The following is a 15,587-nucleotide window of genomic DNA, read 5'->3' on the forward strand; positions in this document are numbered from 1 at the left end:
ATATTAGTATGTGCATGATATGATATTAACACAAAAAAGTACAAGTGTGTGTGCCAATAAGAGAGATTGAGAAAGGGAGAGGGGGAAATTGAGATACAATCCTGAAATAGATCCTGGAACAGAAACAAGGGCAATGGTGGAAAAACCAGAGAAACCCAGATGGAGTCTGGAGCTGAGTCAATAGTAATGCACCAACATCAGTTTCCTGGTTTCTACCAAAGTCCCAATGACAGCATAAGATGTTACCATTAGGGGAAACTGAGTGAGTGGGACCTCTTCAACTCTTCTATAAATCCTAAAGTTAAAATTTTCTTTTAAAAAAGCCTGGAAGGAACTTCCTGAAGTTCTAGAATAGCAGAACTAATCTCCGATTGTTGTGTTCTTTAGTCACTAAGTCGTATCTGTCTCTTTTCCGATGGACTGTACCCCATGGACTGTAGCCCACCAGGCTCCTCTGTTCATGGGATTTTCCAGGCAAAAATACTGGAGTGGGTTGCCGTTTCCTACTCCAGGGGATCTTCTCGACCTGGGGAGCGAACTCGTGTCACCTGCATTGGCAGGCAGATTCTTTACAGGGAAGCCCAATCTCTGGTGCTAAAGGTTAAAAAAAAAAAAACCGTTATTTTTGAGGAATGTTGACTGGGACAGGGCTCTCGGAACTGGGGTGTTTTGGGTCTTGATACCTGGGTGGTGGTGATGTGGTGTGCACATATGAAAAACTCACCTCACTGGGTACTGAAGAGGTGTGCACCTTTTTACAGGTGTATCTTGATTTTTAAAAAGCAAAGGATTAAAAATATAGTCTAAAAGACTACGTCAAGCCACACACACTGGTTTCCTCTGGGGAGGATTTGGCTGGAGTAACAGAAAGGTAGATTTTTAGTCAAATATTTCTGTAGCATTTCAAACTGTTTGATAGCAAGAATGTATTCATTCATATTGTACTAATTTAACTTTTTATAGAGATGCACACAGAAAAGGGCATAGATCATAACACTGCAGCTCGACAAATCTTCCCAAATATAACACAGTTAGTTGTGTAACCAGCACCCAGATCAAGATACAGCACATTCCCAGTGCCCCAAAGATCCCCAATTATTCACTGTGTACTTCAAATTTCAGTTTAATTAGGGATTCTATACATACATGCTAAGTCACTTCAGTTGTGCCTAACTCTTTGTGACCCTATGGACAGTAGCCTGCCAGGCTCCTTGGTCCATTGGATTTTCCAAGCAAGAACACTGGAGTGGGTTGCCATTTCCTTCTTCACTATAAATATGTATGTGTGTGTGTGTGTGTGTGTGTGTATTATTGTTGTTTAGTTGCTAAGTTGTGTCCAACTCTTTTAAGACCCCATGGACTGAAGCCTGCCAGGCTCTTCTATCCATGGGATTTCCCCAGGCAAGACTACTGGAGTGGGTTGCCACTTCCTTCTCCAAGGGATCTTCCTGACCCAGGGATCAAACCTGTGTCTCCAGAACTGCAGGCGGATTCATTACCACTGAGCCATAAGGGAAGCCCTGTGTGTGTGTGTGGGGGGGGGGGGGGCGGCGCATGCATGTGCACGCACATTTTATTTATTTTTTGCTAAACCTGGTAACCCCAGAGGCCCCTACACTTACGAACTCCCACTGTTCTGACCCCTAACAGCAGGGACTCATTTCACCTGTTTACCCACACACTGTTTTGAAATTTAAAGTCTTAATGTTTACCTTAGAAAAATATCAGAAGCAGTGATCAGCAAAGTGGGAATCACAAGTTTATGTCTCCTTTATCCATCTCCCCTCATTCCAAGCCCCTGAAAACAGTCAACCCAAACAAAGGTGTTGGATCCAAGTTCAAACGGGAACTTTGACTCTGAGATACCCCATGCTCCAAACGGTCAATGGAAAAGAACTGTCCTTCCTTCAAGGATTCCCTCCACCAGGTTAGATCACCTTTCCCAAGCCTGGGAAAAGGTAAAAAACTTCCTGGCCCCAAGTTGGGGTTCCAAGGTCTAACATCTAAGTGCCCCAAAGACAATCACAGTGGCTAACATTTATCGAGGGCTCAAAACACTCTATCCTATTTGATCCTCATGACAACCTTATGAGGCAATGCTATTATTACCTCCATTTTACAGATGTAGAAACTGAGATTTAGAGAGGAGAAAAAAAAAAAACTTCCTGAAATAATACAGCTGGCCTGAATTCAAACCTTGGCTTATTGGATTCCAAAACCCAGAGCAATCACACAAGGCCATCTCGTGAGGAATCAAAAGCAAATACTCCTCCTGTCCTCAGTCTGGCAGATGACCAATTCCTGGGACCTAGGGTCTGGGGTCTGCAGTCCCCTGTTCTCTGGCTCCTTGCTGCCAGCATTGCCAAAGAAAAGTCTGATGCCAATTATACTTTTTCCACAGGAGCTATATTCTTTCTGCCTAGAAATATGTCAGATTTTCTCTTAACCCTGGAAGTTTGTGAATTTTGCCAAGATATACCTTGCTGTGTGTTTTTTCTCCTCATCCATCCAGCATGGAGGAGGTTGGGAGTCCTTTCAATTGGCAGATTTCATTCTCTCCTCGGCTGAAGACAATTTTCTTATGTGTGGTCAGTCATGTCCGACTCTTTGCAACCCCATGGGCTGTAGCCCACCAGGGTCCACTCTCCAGGCTCCTCTGTCCATGCAATTTTCCAAGCAAGAATACTGGAGTAGGTTGCCATTTCCTACTCCAAATTTTCTTGAATTATTTATTTTCGGCCCCTCCTTCTGGAATGTGTATCATTTGCTTCTCTTTATTTTCCTCCAAGATACTCTCTGCGGGTCATCCTCCAGACCACTGTATGGATTGCAATGACGCTCCTTGTTGACAAGTCATCTAGTTAAGTTTTTATTTCAGAAATCAGGTCTTAAAGCTCCAGGAAGTCATTTTTGGATTTCACTGGCATTTCTGTGTGTTTGTTTGTTTCAGTTTTTGTTTTATGTAGTAAGCCAATACATGGGTTCTAAAAAATAATCAAATTAACACACTGCTTCATTTTCAAAACAGAAGACTATTATGCCATAGACAGTTGGACATAAATTCCTACTTTTCTCAAATTGAAGCTTAGTATGTACATCTCTCTCCTTAACCAAACAAAGTTTTACTGACATACATCAAGCCCTAAGAACAGGACCCCACACTGAGTGGGGCACCAATAAATATTTAAGTAATTCATGTCCTTTGAAATTGGGGTTGATACCATTCTTGCTTTAAAACAATGTACATCTCTAAGCACTACTTATATTTTTTTCTCTCCTCACGCTTTCTTTTAAAATCATCAATGGGTAATTTTAAAAATTACCATTCGATAATATTGACCTTTTTCATGTACAGTTCCATGAATTTTAATACACTTAAGTTTTATTGTTGTAATTAATATTACTTGGCTGTTGCTCTGTTTCCTCCTGTGCTCACTAGATGTGGAGGACAGTATAAAACTCCTCGGAAGTGTCCATGTCCCTGTAACTTATGAGTATGTTACCTTACATGTAAGGTCCCCTGAAAAAGGGGACTTTGCAGAGGTGATGAAAAATCTGGAAGTGGGGAGATGATTCCCACACCGAGATTACTGGATTATCCATGCTGGCCCAACATAATCATTGGGGATCCTCAGAAGATGGAAAGGAAGCAAGAGGATCAGAGAGGTTGAAGCCAAGAGCCTGGAGTGATGTGTCCACGAGCCAAAGAGTGTGGACAGGCCTTAGGAGCTGGAGAAGGCAAGGAATGGATTCTCCGCAAGACCCTCCAGAAGGAATGTTAGCCCTGCATTTTCAATTGATTTCTGACCTCTAGAACCATGAGATGAATAAATTGGTGCTCTCTTAAACCACCAAATTTATAGTAATATTTTTATAGCTGCAATAAGAAACTAATCCAATAGATTCGTTTTCTGATTGTTCTGCCCGATATTCTTCTCTCTGGCTTCTGTTCAGGTGGGCAGTTATTTTTCTCTTTGGCTCCATGGAACTTAGGTCCGGTTGTTGGATACTTCTTGACCATAGGAATCCCACCAGCAGTGAAAAGCTCTCAGGCCTGGTGGAGCTGCATTCTCAGGCAAGGTGCCTTAGCCGCACCAGCATCAAGGACAGAGAAGCTTCAGCCCACCCATGAAGCTCCCTCCCCTGATATACCCTTGAGGTTGGGGCTGAATCCTACCCCTGAACACCTACACAGATCCAAACCCCAAGTCTTCTCAGACTGCCACTCCCAGGGCTCTAGGGGCTCCCCAGTGCCAGTCCAGCTCATTGAGAAGAGAGGATACTTGGTTCTCCAACAACAGAACCTAAGGTCTAACACAGCCTGTGGGCCCAAGTCCTGGTGGCCACAGGGCACCATAACCTACTCAAGGTGCCATGTTCCCAGGATTTCCCTGACACACATAATCTCACTTAATCCTCTCAACAGCCTTATGAAGGTGTGTGTATTACTATGGTCTCCATTTCCCAGGTGAGGAAACTGAGGCCCTGAGAAACTTATCACCCTGACCAAGACCCGCCCCCGCCCCCCACCTTGAGTTAACAGAGCCAGAACTCTCTCCCCAGCACCTTCTCCCAAAGGCCCAGTTGAATAAAATATGTTCTTAGATGGTCCAGCTGTGCAGATGCCCCTCTGGAGGGGCCTCAACCAGGGACCTCTACCCCTACCATGCATTCTGTACATCTCCTGTGGCTGCAACAAACTCTTTGTTTAGCCATTTATAGCTACTGACTGCTCACACAAGCGTTTTAATGGAAATCCATGGTGTGCCTATTAGCTCAGGAAACATTTGTTCTGGTGTTGTCAGAGAATCTTGGGCAGAAAAGCTCTTTTTGATCTGTCTGCGTGCAGGTACACGCGCGTGTGAGTGTGCATAGATGTGTGTTATTATGTGCCTCTGCACAAGTGCATGGGTGGGTTTTGTCCGTGTGGGCGGGCATGGGTGTGGGTGCATGTGCCCGCTTGGTGTGTGTACCTGTGCCTGCACACAGATAGGAAAATACATTTTTTGTTATTAAAGATTCTTTAGAATCGGCTCCTGGGTAATTCTAACCCAGATGTGACTGCAGAGAGGAAATAATGTACCCTTTTTTTTTTTTGCCATGGCAATAAATGATTCTTGGGTTTGCACCCCCAAAAGTGAAATTTTTTTTCTGAGAAAGAAAGTTGAGTGATTACTGCCATTTACTGAGGACCTGCCTGGGCCTCATAGTTACTCACTCTGGAAAAATCTCATAAGGAACGTCTTTTATGGTTCTCACTTTACGTGCTCAGAGAGGTAAAGTCACTTGTCCAAGGTCACACAGTGCCCCCACCCCCTGTTCAAGTGCAATTTTGTCTGACCTCCCAGCCTGAGGGCTCAATCATTCCACTCCACTGCCTCAAACTGCCTAAGGTTGAATGAAAACTTTATAACAATCCCTACTCAGGCCCTTGACAAGGAAAGCAAAGTCTGTGTTACTTGTTTCTTTAACTACCTTGTTCTTTCCTAGGGGTCAAGGATCTTCCAATTTTCTCCAGCAATATCCACAGAGGTTTCAGCACATCAGAGCAACTGAGAACGTATTGGTAGACTGATTTGGTTGATAGGATCTTGTTTGCTGGCCTTGCTCCCAGTCAGATTGCCCCTGTCATGGGCACCCTAGGGGCTGGTTCGACACAGTGTCTCCTGCCAGGAACTCCTTATTACTCCCCTCGTTTCTGGTATGAAATTCCAAGGCCAAACCATGCGATCTGCCTTGCACACCTTGCCGTTGCCTCACATTGTGCGCCTGGCTCCCTCACTCACTCAGCTCAGGTCACATGCTCCTTCTGCTCCTCAAGAGTCCCAGTCTGTCCTCCTCTGAGGCTCTGCTGTCCCTGGGGCCAGGAGCACTCTCCCCATCTCTGCTCAGCACTGCTGCCTGGCACTACCCTCTATTTCGTCCCTCTGTCGTATCTGTCACCACTGGAAATTCTCTGCCTTGTGCATTTGTATCTTTTCATCCATCTACCCCTTGCACCGTGTCATGAGGCATGCAGTTGTCGCTAGGCGGCTGTCTCCCCTACACTAGCCCCACGCCTGGCATGTAGCAGGGCTCCACGAGGCGGTGACCACCCACCCAACCATTGACTCTGTGGCCATACCACTGGGGTGGCTGAGGAGATGCTCTGCTTCTTAGAGGCAGATGTTCTGCTCCTTGGACTCTGAAGCCCGTCACCCACAGCCACTGAACAAGGCCACGACTTTATTCCAAGCCCTCCCTTCTCACTCCTTGGATCCCAAGGCTGCCTGCAAGGCCACAGGAGGAAAACCATCCTGAGAGAGATTAACCACCACAGTGCCTTGAGTTCTGAGAGCAAACTACCTTTCCCAAGGCCCTTTAAGAGCCTGGACTCTGGAAGCGAATGGGCCTCAGATCCACTCCCAGCTTCTGTCTGATCCAAGGCATCTCATTTTGCCTCTCAGGTCAGTTTCCTCATCTGTGAAATGGGGACACAGAAAACAAGGGGGTCTCTCCCACACAGGGTGATTAGATTTTAAACAGGAGCACAAAACATATACACAGTTCCTGGCACACAGCAGGCACTTGATGAGAGCTGTTACTTCTTCAGTCAGTTAACAGACTTGCTGAGCAGCTGCTGTGTGCTGGCCAGTCAAGAGCTTGGAGCCGAGGAGAGTGTGGTGAGGACTCACCCTCCTGAGCGGCCCACTGAGAGTGAACAAAATAAGTGAACTGCACGGTATGTTGTTGTTGTCCAGTAGCTCAGTCGTGTCTGACTCTTTGCGACACCATGGTCTGCAGCATGCCAGGCTTTAGGAAGTGGTAAATGCTGGGGAGAAACACAAAGCAGAGAAAGGGCTCTGCAGGGCAAGGGCTAAATGGCTGTTTTTAAAAAATATTTATTTGGCTGCATCAGGTTAGTTGTGGCACTCAAGATCTTCGCTGCGTCATGCAGGATCTTTCATCGCAGTACACAGACTCTCGAGTTACAGGAGCACTCGGTCTCTCTAGTTGTGTCCCACGGGCTCAGTAGTTGCTGCGAGCAGGCTTAGTTGCTCCGCAGCATGCAGAATCTTGGTTCCCTGACCAGGGATTGGACCCATGTCCCCTGCATTGCCAGGCGGATTCTTAACCACTGGACCTCCAGGGAAGTCCCTAAAGGGTTATTTTTAAAATAGCGTGCTGAGGAGGTCTCATTGAGAAGGTGAGCAAAGACCTGAAGGAGGTGAGGGAAGGAGGTTCACAGATGTCAGATGGAAAAGCATTCCTGGCAGAGGAAACCACAGGTGCGAAGGCCTGAGATGGGACCCGTGACTGATAATGTAAGAGAATTTTAAGTCTGCTCTCCCCGCCATTTTCCTCCTCAAAATTGACAAGCACAAGTGCCGACTGCCCAAGCGCTGCAGCAAGCGAGCAGCATCTCTCCCTGTGCACCAGCCGCCCAGCTCTTTAACCTTGAATGCCTTTCTGGGTCCCACGTGTCACCGGGTGGCGACTGAGCTGCCCTTACTTCAGAAGAACGGCATGGGGTGGGGAGGCCTTAGGTGGTGTCTGCCTCACCTACCACTGCCAAAAGTGGTCATGGGGTTATTTTTAAACGTGGGGAGGAAGTATTTATTGTTCCCAGGCTGAAGAGAGCTGGGCAGACTGTGGGATTCTTCTGGGGGAGCAGTGCTGTGTCCTTTCCACCATGGTGAGTACTCAGGGCCCCCGGAGGAAGTAAGTGATGCTGGGTGGCAAGGAGGGGACACCACCTACAAGCAAAGGACCAGGCGGGAAGGGGAGCACGGCAGCTCTCTGGGGCCCCAGATCCTGGAGGAAAAAGCACTGCTTGCTGCGTGCACACAGAGGAACCCCAATCAATGCCCCCGATAAGCCACAAATAACAGCAGCTCCCGGGGACTCGCAAAAACAAAATAAGAGAGTTGGCTTTTTTATGGCTTGTCTACTGACCTCTTGAGGAATCAATAACTCCCAGGGCTTGCAAAATGGGATTGAACGCTTTTAAGGATCAAATTGTAATTCTTTTCTCTTGTTCAGGCAGCTGGGGAAAAGAATCTTTTTGTTTTCACCTTTTGAACTTGCAAATTTAAAACCTCTCTCCCTGTTTAGTTAGGTGTCCCTCTCCAGAAGCAGGAAGCCCCCAAAATCAGGATCAGTGTAAGGCTGTGGTTAGGGGCACAGACTCTAGAGTCAGTCTGCCCAAGTTCAACACTGGCTCTGCCGTTTTGTGACTGTGTGACCCTGGGTAAACGAGCCAACCTCTCTGAGCCTCGGTTGCCTCCCTGGGAAAATGGCGATGGTAATAATAGCATCCACTTGACAGAGCAGTTATCAGGACTGAATGCAATAACATATGCAGTGTTCAAGCGTTTGCTGTAACTCAAGTCAGAAGCAGGTGGGGAAATGTTAACTCACTCCCCTCTGCTCTGTTTGCATGGTGCAAGGACAGAACATTTAGAGAGGAGATGTTGCTGCCATTTGGATCAGGGGAAAATCGAGGGGGACAGAGCAGTTGGGTTTTAACACCCTGAAAATGTGTCATTTCATCTCGCATTCTTCATGGTTTAGTGAGCCTGACTTTTTTTTCGCCTCCAATCAATTCTCCTTCTGTGCATTACTGAACTTTTTTGTGAAATGCACCGGAACAAAAGCAGCCGAGTCCTGCTGGAGCTGATCCGAAAGCCTGGCCTCCATCCCTGGAGACACACCTCTACCTCCCCTAGTTTGCAAAGGAGCTGCTGCAAGGCCCACAGTCTTTTACAATCCACCAGAACCAGGCTGATTTTGAGAAGTCTTATTCCATGTCCTTTTAACTTTCCAGCACCGCCTTTTTGAGATGAGTGTCGGTACCATACCCCCATTTCACAGATGAATGGCTGAGGCTTACCCAGAGATGGAACCTGATCTAGTTTTCTAATTCCCAGCCTCTGACTCTTTTAACTGATGTTTGTTTTGTTTTGTTTTGTTTTTTACCCTCTAGTCACCTAAGAAAGCCAAGAAGAGAGCAGAGGGAGCCAATTCCAATGTGTTCTCCATGTTTGAACAGACCCAGATCCAGGAATTTAAGGAGGTGGGTGCAACTGGGTGGAGATTCCCACATGCTAGAAGGAGCCTTTCCCTCATTCCATATTCCCTGCAAGGACCTCTCAGTTATATTGTCTTTGTTTTCGTTCTGTTGTTGTTGGCCGTCCCATGCCATGTGTGGGATCTTAGTTTCCCAGCCAGGAATTGAACTCACGCCCCTTGCAGTGGAAGTGCAGAGTCTTAACCCTTGGATCAGCAAGGAAGTCCTAGCTTGTCTTTATCCTCTCCAAAACACCCCAAATTCAGTCTGAACATGTGTGTGAATGACTTAAAGAAATTAACTTTCGCTGATCATCAAAACAAAGCCTATGTCTTGTTGAAAATGTAGGAATGAATTTCGGAAATGCATGAAGAATAAAAATGACCTGACTTATATATAATTCTATGACCCAGAGATGATCAGTTAACATTTTGGTATATGCCCTGCCAGTGGTTTTTGTTATGTATGCACATATTTGTTAAACAAAGTGACCATCTTCTATGCACACTAATCTGTACCTGTTATTTTTTCTTGAGCAGTTCAGCACCAACATTTTCCATCATTTATTTAAATCACCTCCTATGGTTAGATGTTATGTTTAGAATGTTTTACTATTATAATTAACACCCTTTGCTTGTATCTATGGTTATTTCCTTGGGGTAAATTCCTAAAAGTGGAACAGTTGGATCGAAGGAACATTTTTTTTTTTTTTTTTACAAAAGGAACTAAAACCAAATACAACCACTGGTCCAAGCTGCCCTCCAGAAATCCTGTGCTCATTCTGACTCCCATCAGCCCCAAGAGGAGAAGGTGCCTTTCCTGCCACATCTCCATCAACACTGGGTGTTAACATCTCAAACATGATTTCTGCCAGTCGGAGAGATGTCTGAGAGTATTTGAGATTTTAATTTTTACCATCTTAATTGTTGACTGCTAGCTGGGTCTGAAACCCTACCCCAGTCTATGGGGATGTGCCTTCATAAGCAAACCTAAGTACCAATTATGTAAAATTAAACCACTGCTGCAGGCTCAGGATACACTGAATTAATTTTCCAGCCATCCTGATGGCTCACACTGAGTTATCCACTCTCTCACCTGGCCCTTCAGAGGAAAACACTCTAAAGCTATGCCAGAGAGGCCACAGTATTTTATATGAAAGGAGAAACCACTGGGGACTTCCAATGGGACATGAAGACTTGCCCCTTCTGTCCCCACCAGCATTCAGATCACAGGAACATCACGCCCCACGGGCTGCCAGGGAGAGAGGAATTCCTGGGATGAAATGTCACATCTGAACCTGAAATAGTTCTCTTCCCTGGAGAAGACTACATCCTCCCTGCTCCCTCCCTCTGTCCCAACTTCTGGAATGAGATCAGCTGCTGGGGGCATGACCTGGGGGTGCAAATACTTTCAGGAACCAGTTGTTAAAAGAACTCAAGAAACGCAGATATGATACGTCATTGGTACAATACCTGGGCATTCACAAAGCTCTTGGAATCTCCCTCAGAGCCAGCTGGAAAAGATCACTGGCTTCGTTTTACAGATAATGTGGGCTTGCAAGGTGGTGAGCAGACTCCAGTTTTTAACTCATTTTTTTTTTCAACAACGGCTTGATAAAGTTATAATTCACATACCATGTATTCACCCTTTTCAAGTAAGTGTACAATTCAGTGGTTATTTAATATAGTCACAGCATTTTGCAACCATCATCACTTATCTAATTTTAGAACATCTTCATCGCCCCCAAAAGAAACCTCATACCCATTAGCAGTCACTCCCAAGTCCCGCCTCCCCCCAGCCCCTCATAACCACTAGTCTATTTTCTGTCTCTAAGGATTTGCCTGTTCTGAATGTTTCATAGAAATGGAATCGTTCCCTATGTGGCCTTCTGTGTCTGGCTTCTTTCACTTAGTATCATGTTTCAGGGTTCAACCATGTTGTAGCATGTGTCCGAATTTCCTTTTTATCGTTGAATGACATTCCATTGTGGGGAGAGACCGCATTTGTTTATCCATTTATCAGTTTGGAGCTGTTGTGAATAGTGCCGATGTGGACGTTCACACACAGGTGTTTGTATGGGTCCATGTTCTCATTTCTCTTGGGAATACACGGGAGCATGAAATTGCTGGGTCCTGTAGTAACTCCAGATCTAATACCTAATATCCCTTGATGCTCCTTGAAAACCCCAGAATCCCACTTCCCCCAGCCCTTGGCACAATCTCTGGGGGCTCCTTCCCACAATTTCTCCTGGGCTGACCAGACAATCGCCTCCCTTTTGCAGGCCTTCACCATCATGGATCAAAACAGGGATGGCTTCATCGACAAGAATGACCTGAGGGACACCTTTGCTGCTCTGGGTACGTCACCCCGCACCACCACCCAACGCCAGCTAGGAAGGTCTTCTTATCCCACTCCCGTGAGGGGCAGGAGGTGAGGCTCTCAAAAAGGTCAAGAGCTTGTCATTTTGAAACAGCTCAACCAAGATCGATCTTTAAGGCAAATTTCAGAGGATAGGAAAGAAGTGTTTAGTCTTTGAGTATCTTAACATATATTTTTCTTTTAAAATCATTTTTATATGTTTTTGAATACAATGGCAGTTTACAATAGAAAACTTGGAAAATTCAGAAAAGTATAAAGGAGTAGACAGTGTTGACCACTAGGGCATATTCCACTATTAACATCTGAGCCTCTAATTTTTTTCCTAGGCATCTCGTGTGCGTGCATGCTTAATAGTTAGACTCATTCTATTTTGGATTCACCTTTTAAAATTTAACATCTCGGTAGGGTGATCATGAGCACCTGGAACTGTTTCAAAATATAAGTGTCCAATCTGTCATCTCCTCCTCCATTCCTACCCCCAGACCTCAGGTCCATGAACAGCTGGGCAGGTTTTGTACTGAGCAGTTATACAGAGTACTATTCGTATTTGTAGCCACTGTAGATTATTACATTTAAAACATAAGTTATCTTAATAAGGGGTGGCTTTTTCTAATTTATACAAACGTACTATATGGGCTTGTGACAGTGGCTAGGACAGGTATATCAGAATCTCCGAGGCTGTGCGGGTTAGAGCAGCTATAATTTGAAAAATTTCCCTCAAATTCTGATCTGTTTCTCCCACCTCCAAGTGAGAAGGGCTAATTTTATAATATGAGGATTTCTTATTTGAGTAAAACATTAAAACATCTGTATAAAATGTTCCAGGTCCTGAAAGCACAGTTTTAAAAATAACTAAACCCTCTGTGAGTTGTTTCCAGTTGTCTGGTTATTATAAATAACACTTTTGAGAACATCTCACGTGAATCTCTGGCCCCGTCTACTGTGGCTCCAATTATTCCTAGACAAGATTCCTTGAAGTAGGATTACAAGGGCAAATGCCAGTGCCCTGACAGCTGTTTCTGTCCCAGCTCAGAATCGCTGAGTGTCTGCCTCCTGCTCTAGGGCGTGTGAACGTGAAAAATGAGGAAATTGATGAAATGCTCAAGGAGGCTCCAGGTCCCATTAACTTTACTGTGTTCCTACAGATGTTCGGGGAGAAACTTAAAGGTAAGTTCATGTGTATTTCTGTTCATCTGTGTCTGTATAGGTATATATCTGTATATGTGTGTGTGTTGGTTTGTGCACCTGTGTGTGTCTGTCTTTATGTGTCTTCATCTTTGGGCATCGATTAAAAGCACTAGGAGAACATACAGGAGTTGGCAGATGAAGGCAAGGTAACATAGGAGAGGGAGAGAATAAAAAGAGCAGTTAATAGTGCTCCAAGGTTGGCCCTCATCCAGACCTCATACCAAGCACTTTAAATGCATTATATGCATCACCTTAGTCGAGGACGTAGCTTCTCTTCTTATCCTCGTCTACAGAAGGGGAACTGAGACTCAGAGACGGAAAGTCACGTGCCTGAAGCCACACAGCTAACAAATGCTGGAGTCAGGATCCAAATCCCAGTCTTTCTAAGTCAAGATCCATGCCTGACCTTGGGTTTGCTCCAGAAATAACTGGATTCTCAGCCCACGCTTTCAAAACACCAAGGCTCGGTGCTCAGAAGTGGTGAGGCCTTTCTTCCTTACCCAAGATTCTCAGCCACCCATGGCACATCAATCCCATTTTCTGTTTCAGGAGCAGATCCCGAGGAGACCATTCTCAACGCGTTCAAAGTGTTTGACCCTGAAGGCAAAGGAGTGCTCAAGGCTGATTAGTGAGTGGGCTGTGAGTGGTGGGAGGGGGACATGGGGGTTCCTTGCTTCTCCCCACAGCCCTCCCCACAAAGCCGGGGTCAATATCTGCTTTTCTCTCTCTGCAGTATCAAGGAGATGCTGACAACGCAGGCGGAGAGGTTTTCCAAAGAGGAGGTAACGGGCCCCTTCAGACACCCTCTGTACCCCAGTTACTGGCCTCACTTACTGGCCTCACTTACTGGCCCCAGTTACTGGAGAGGGACTCCCCCTCTAGACTCTCTTACATAAAATATCCCTGACCCCACACTGAGAGAGAATCTGCTCTGGTTTACTGAGCCCTTATCTCATTTCATTCCCTCAATCACCCTGTGAGGTAGTGACTAGCACTATGGTCATTTTACAGATGGCGAAACTGAGGCTCAGGGAGGCAAAGTTACTAGCCTAAAAGGACAACACTAATGGGAAATGCCGGGTCCTAGATCCAAACCTCTGTCTGACTCCAGGTTCTGCCTTCCTCGTAACACATTGAGACGGTGACGGCATCAATTTCCTGATGGACTGAAAGTGTCATGCAGGGTGACCATGTATTGTTGTGTAGGTTGTACACCGCACAATCCTCCTGGATGCCCTTAATAATATATACTGCAGAGTATATATTCGTTGCAAGTTTTTTCCAGCAGATGGCAGTAAAGTGTCTTGCTATAATTTTCTAAAAATCAGAACACAAGACTTTCTGGCAGGTGGCAGTAATGTGCCTGGAAGAAGGGGCACTATTGTTATCAATAATTCATCAAAGGCCCTGTATGAACAAGCAACTGTCTTGTCAACATTACTAATTAATCTTAATGAATCTATTTAAAATAGTCCCTTGCGCCTTTCAGGCCTGATTCCGTGAAGTTTCACATTTTACTAAAAATTTTATTTGAATTTCCTCCTTAAAATTCAAGCAGTTGAAAGAGCCTGCCTTTAAACTCCCACTATCTGTGACTTCGGACAAGCTCCTTAACCTCACTGTGCCTCAATTTCTTCATCTGTAAAGTGGAGACAATAATAGAATCTACTTCATAGTACACATGACGATTAAATGAGTTCAAATGTATAAAGTGCTGATACATGAAAAAGGTAATATGTGTTAGCTATTATTAACCCCAAATTAAAAAAACAATAATTAGCCAATATTCTTTAAGGACTTCCTGGTGGCTCAATGGTAAAGAATCCTCCTGCCAATGCAGGAGACTCAAGTTTGATCCCTGAATCAGGAAATCCCTTGGAGAAGGAAATGGTAACCCACTCCAATATTCTTGCCTGGGAAATCCCGTAGACAGAGGAGGCTGGTGGGCTACATTCCATAGGGTTGCAAAAGAGTCGGACATGACTTAGCAACTAAACAACTAAAAAAATTTTTAATGTAGAAATCACACATTAAAAAAAAATTAAATTTCCCTCGAAGAATCAAATTCCTCAAAGAGTCTGACTCCTTGCCCACATGGCCACAATGGCTGGCCCTGAGGAGTTATAATCTCTGTAGATGGACTATGTCTCCATTTAACCACAGTCCCCAACAGGCCCATCATGCTCCCCTACATAACCTGCCCACCCCTTTGCACACACAATTGAGTTTGCAATCCCTGCTTTCCCCATTGCAGGCTGGGTACCTAGGAACATCCCTGCAGGATGGCCCTTGGGGTCAGCACCTGGGGAAGGAAGCAGGAGGGCAGGGAGGGAGATGCCCATGGCACCCCATATCCTCCAGGCCCCAGCTGCCTCTCCACGTGGGCCGCCCTCCCCCCGAAATCCTCAGTATGTCTTGCTGGTTCGTTGCAGATTGACCAGATGTTTGCCGCCTTCCCCCCTGATGTGACTGGCAACTTGGACTATAAGAACCTGGTGCACATCATCACCCACGGAGAAGAGAAGGACTAAGGGAGTGGCTTGCCTTTGGGTGGGCAGATGGGGGCATCCATGCCCTCTTCTCATTTTTCCCAGCAGTGCACCACCCCCAACCCTGGCCAGTTGGTCATGTGGCTGCCTCATTTATCCACCTCCATCTTCTTTGCAGCCTTGGTGCCCTAGAGCTACCACGTGACCACACAGCTGGCAGATGGAAATTCACCCAGAGTCCGTGTTCAAATAAAAAGGAGGTCGTGTATTTGCTCATGGTGTGTCCTTGAGTAAGGAAGACCCTTTGCTAGTTCCCATGAGGCAGTATATGAGTTAGGGATGGCCCTGCTGCTGTTATTATTGAATTTTAGTGACTCTTTACTTAAAACAGATCTTCAGGGACTTGGGACTCTGCTTGTGGTCCAGTGGGGTCACCAGCAGTTCCTGGTTCTTGTCTATCCCTTCAGCAATCCTAGTGGAAA

General features: G+C 45.6%; 1 protein-coding gene across 4 annotated transcripts; it reads left to right on the forward strand.

The window, feature by feature from the left end:
• Positions 1-7,540: 7,540 nt before the first annotated feature.
• MYL2 (myosin light chain 2) lies at positions 7,541-15,378 on the forward strand. Of its 4 annotated transcripts, none has more exons than XM_027566789.1 (8): positions 7,541-7,675; positions 8,966-9,055; positions 11,331-11,406; positions 12,491-12,595; positions 13,166-13,244; positions 13,350-13,398; positions 15,049-15,166; positions 15,284-15,378. In XM_027566789.1, the coding sequence occupies exons 1-7, from the start codon at positions 7,673-7,675 to the stop codon at positions 15,145-15,147; spliced, it is 501 nt and encodes a 166-aa protein (XP_027422590.1). In that variant the 5' UTR covers positions 7,541-7,672; the 3' UTR covers positions 15,148-15,166; positions 15,284-15,378. The 4 variants fall into 4 exon arrangements, with proteins under 4 accessions (XP_027422590.1, XP_027422589.1, XP_027422588.1 ...); XM_027566787.1 differs by having other exon boundaries at positions 7,567-7,675; positions 11,331-11,479; positions 12,462-12,595; XM_027566788.1 differs by having other exon boundaries at positions 15,049-15,377.
• The last annotated feature ends 209 nt before the right edge of the window (positions 15,379-15,587 follow it).

Source organism: Bos indicus x Bos taurus, chromosome 17, assembly GCF_003369695.1.
Source record: "Bos indicus x Bos taurus breed Angus x Brahman F1 hybrid chromosome 17, Bos_hybrid_MaternalHap_v2.0, whole genome shotgun sequence".
Lineage (NCBI taxonomy): Eukaryota > Metazoa > Chordata > Mammalia > Artiodactyla > Bovidae > Bos > Bos indicus x Bos taurus.

Coding starts and splice junctions, on each gene's coding strand:
- MYL2 (XM_027566787.1), top strand. Junction 11,480..12,461: donor ACTCCCGTGAGGGGCAGGAG/GTGAGGCTCTCA, acceptor GTCCCAGCTCAG/AATCGCTGAGTGTCTGCCTC. Junction 13,245..13,349: donor GGAGTGCTCAAGGCTGATTA/GTGAGTGGGCTG, acceptor CTCTCTCTGCAG/TATCAAGGAGATGCTGACAA.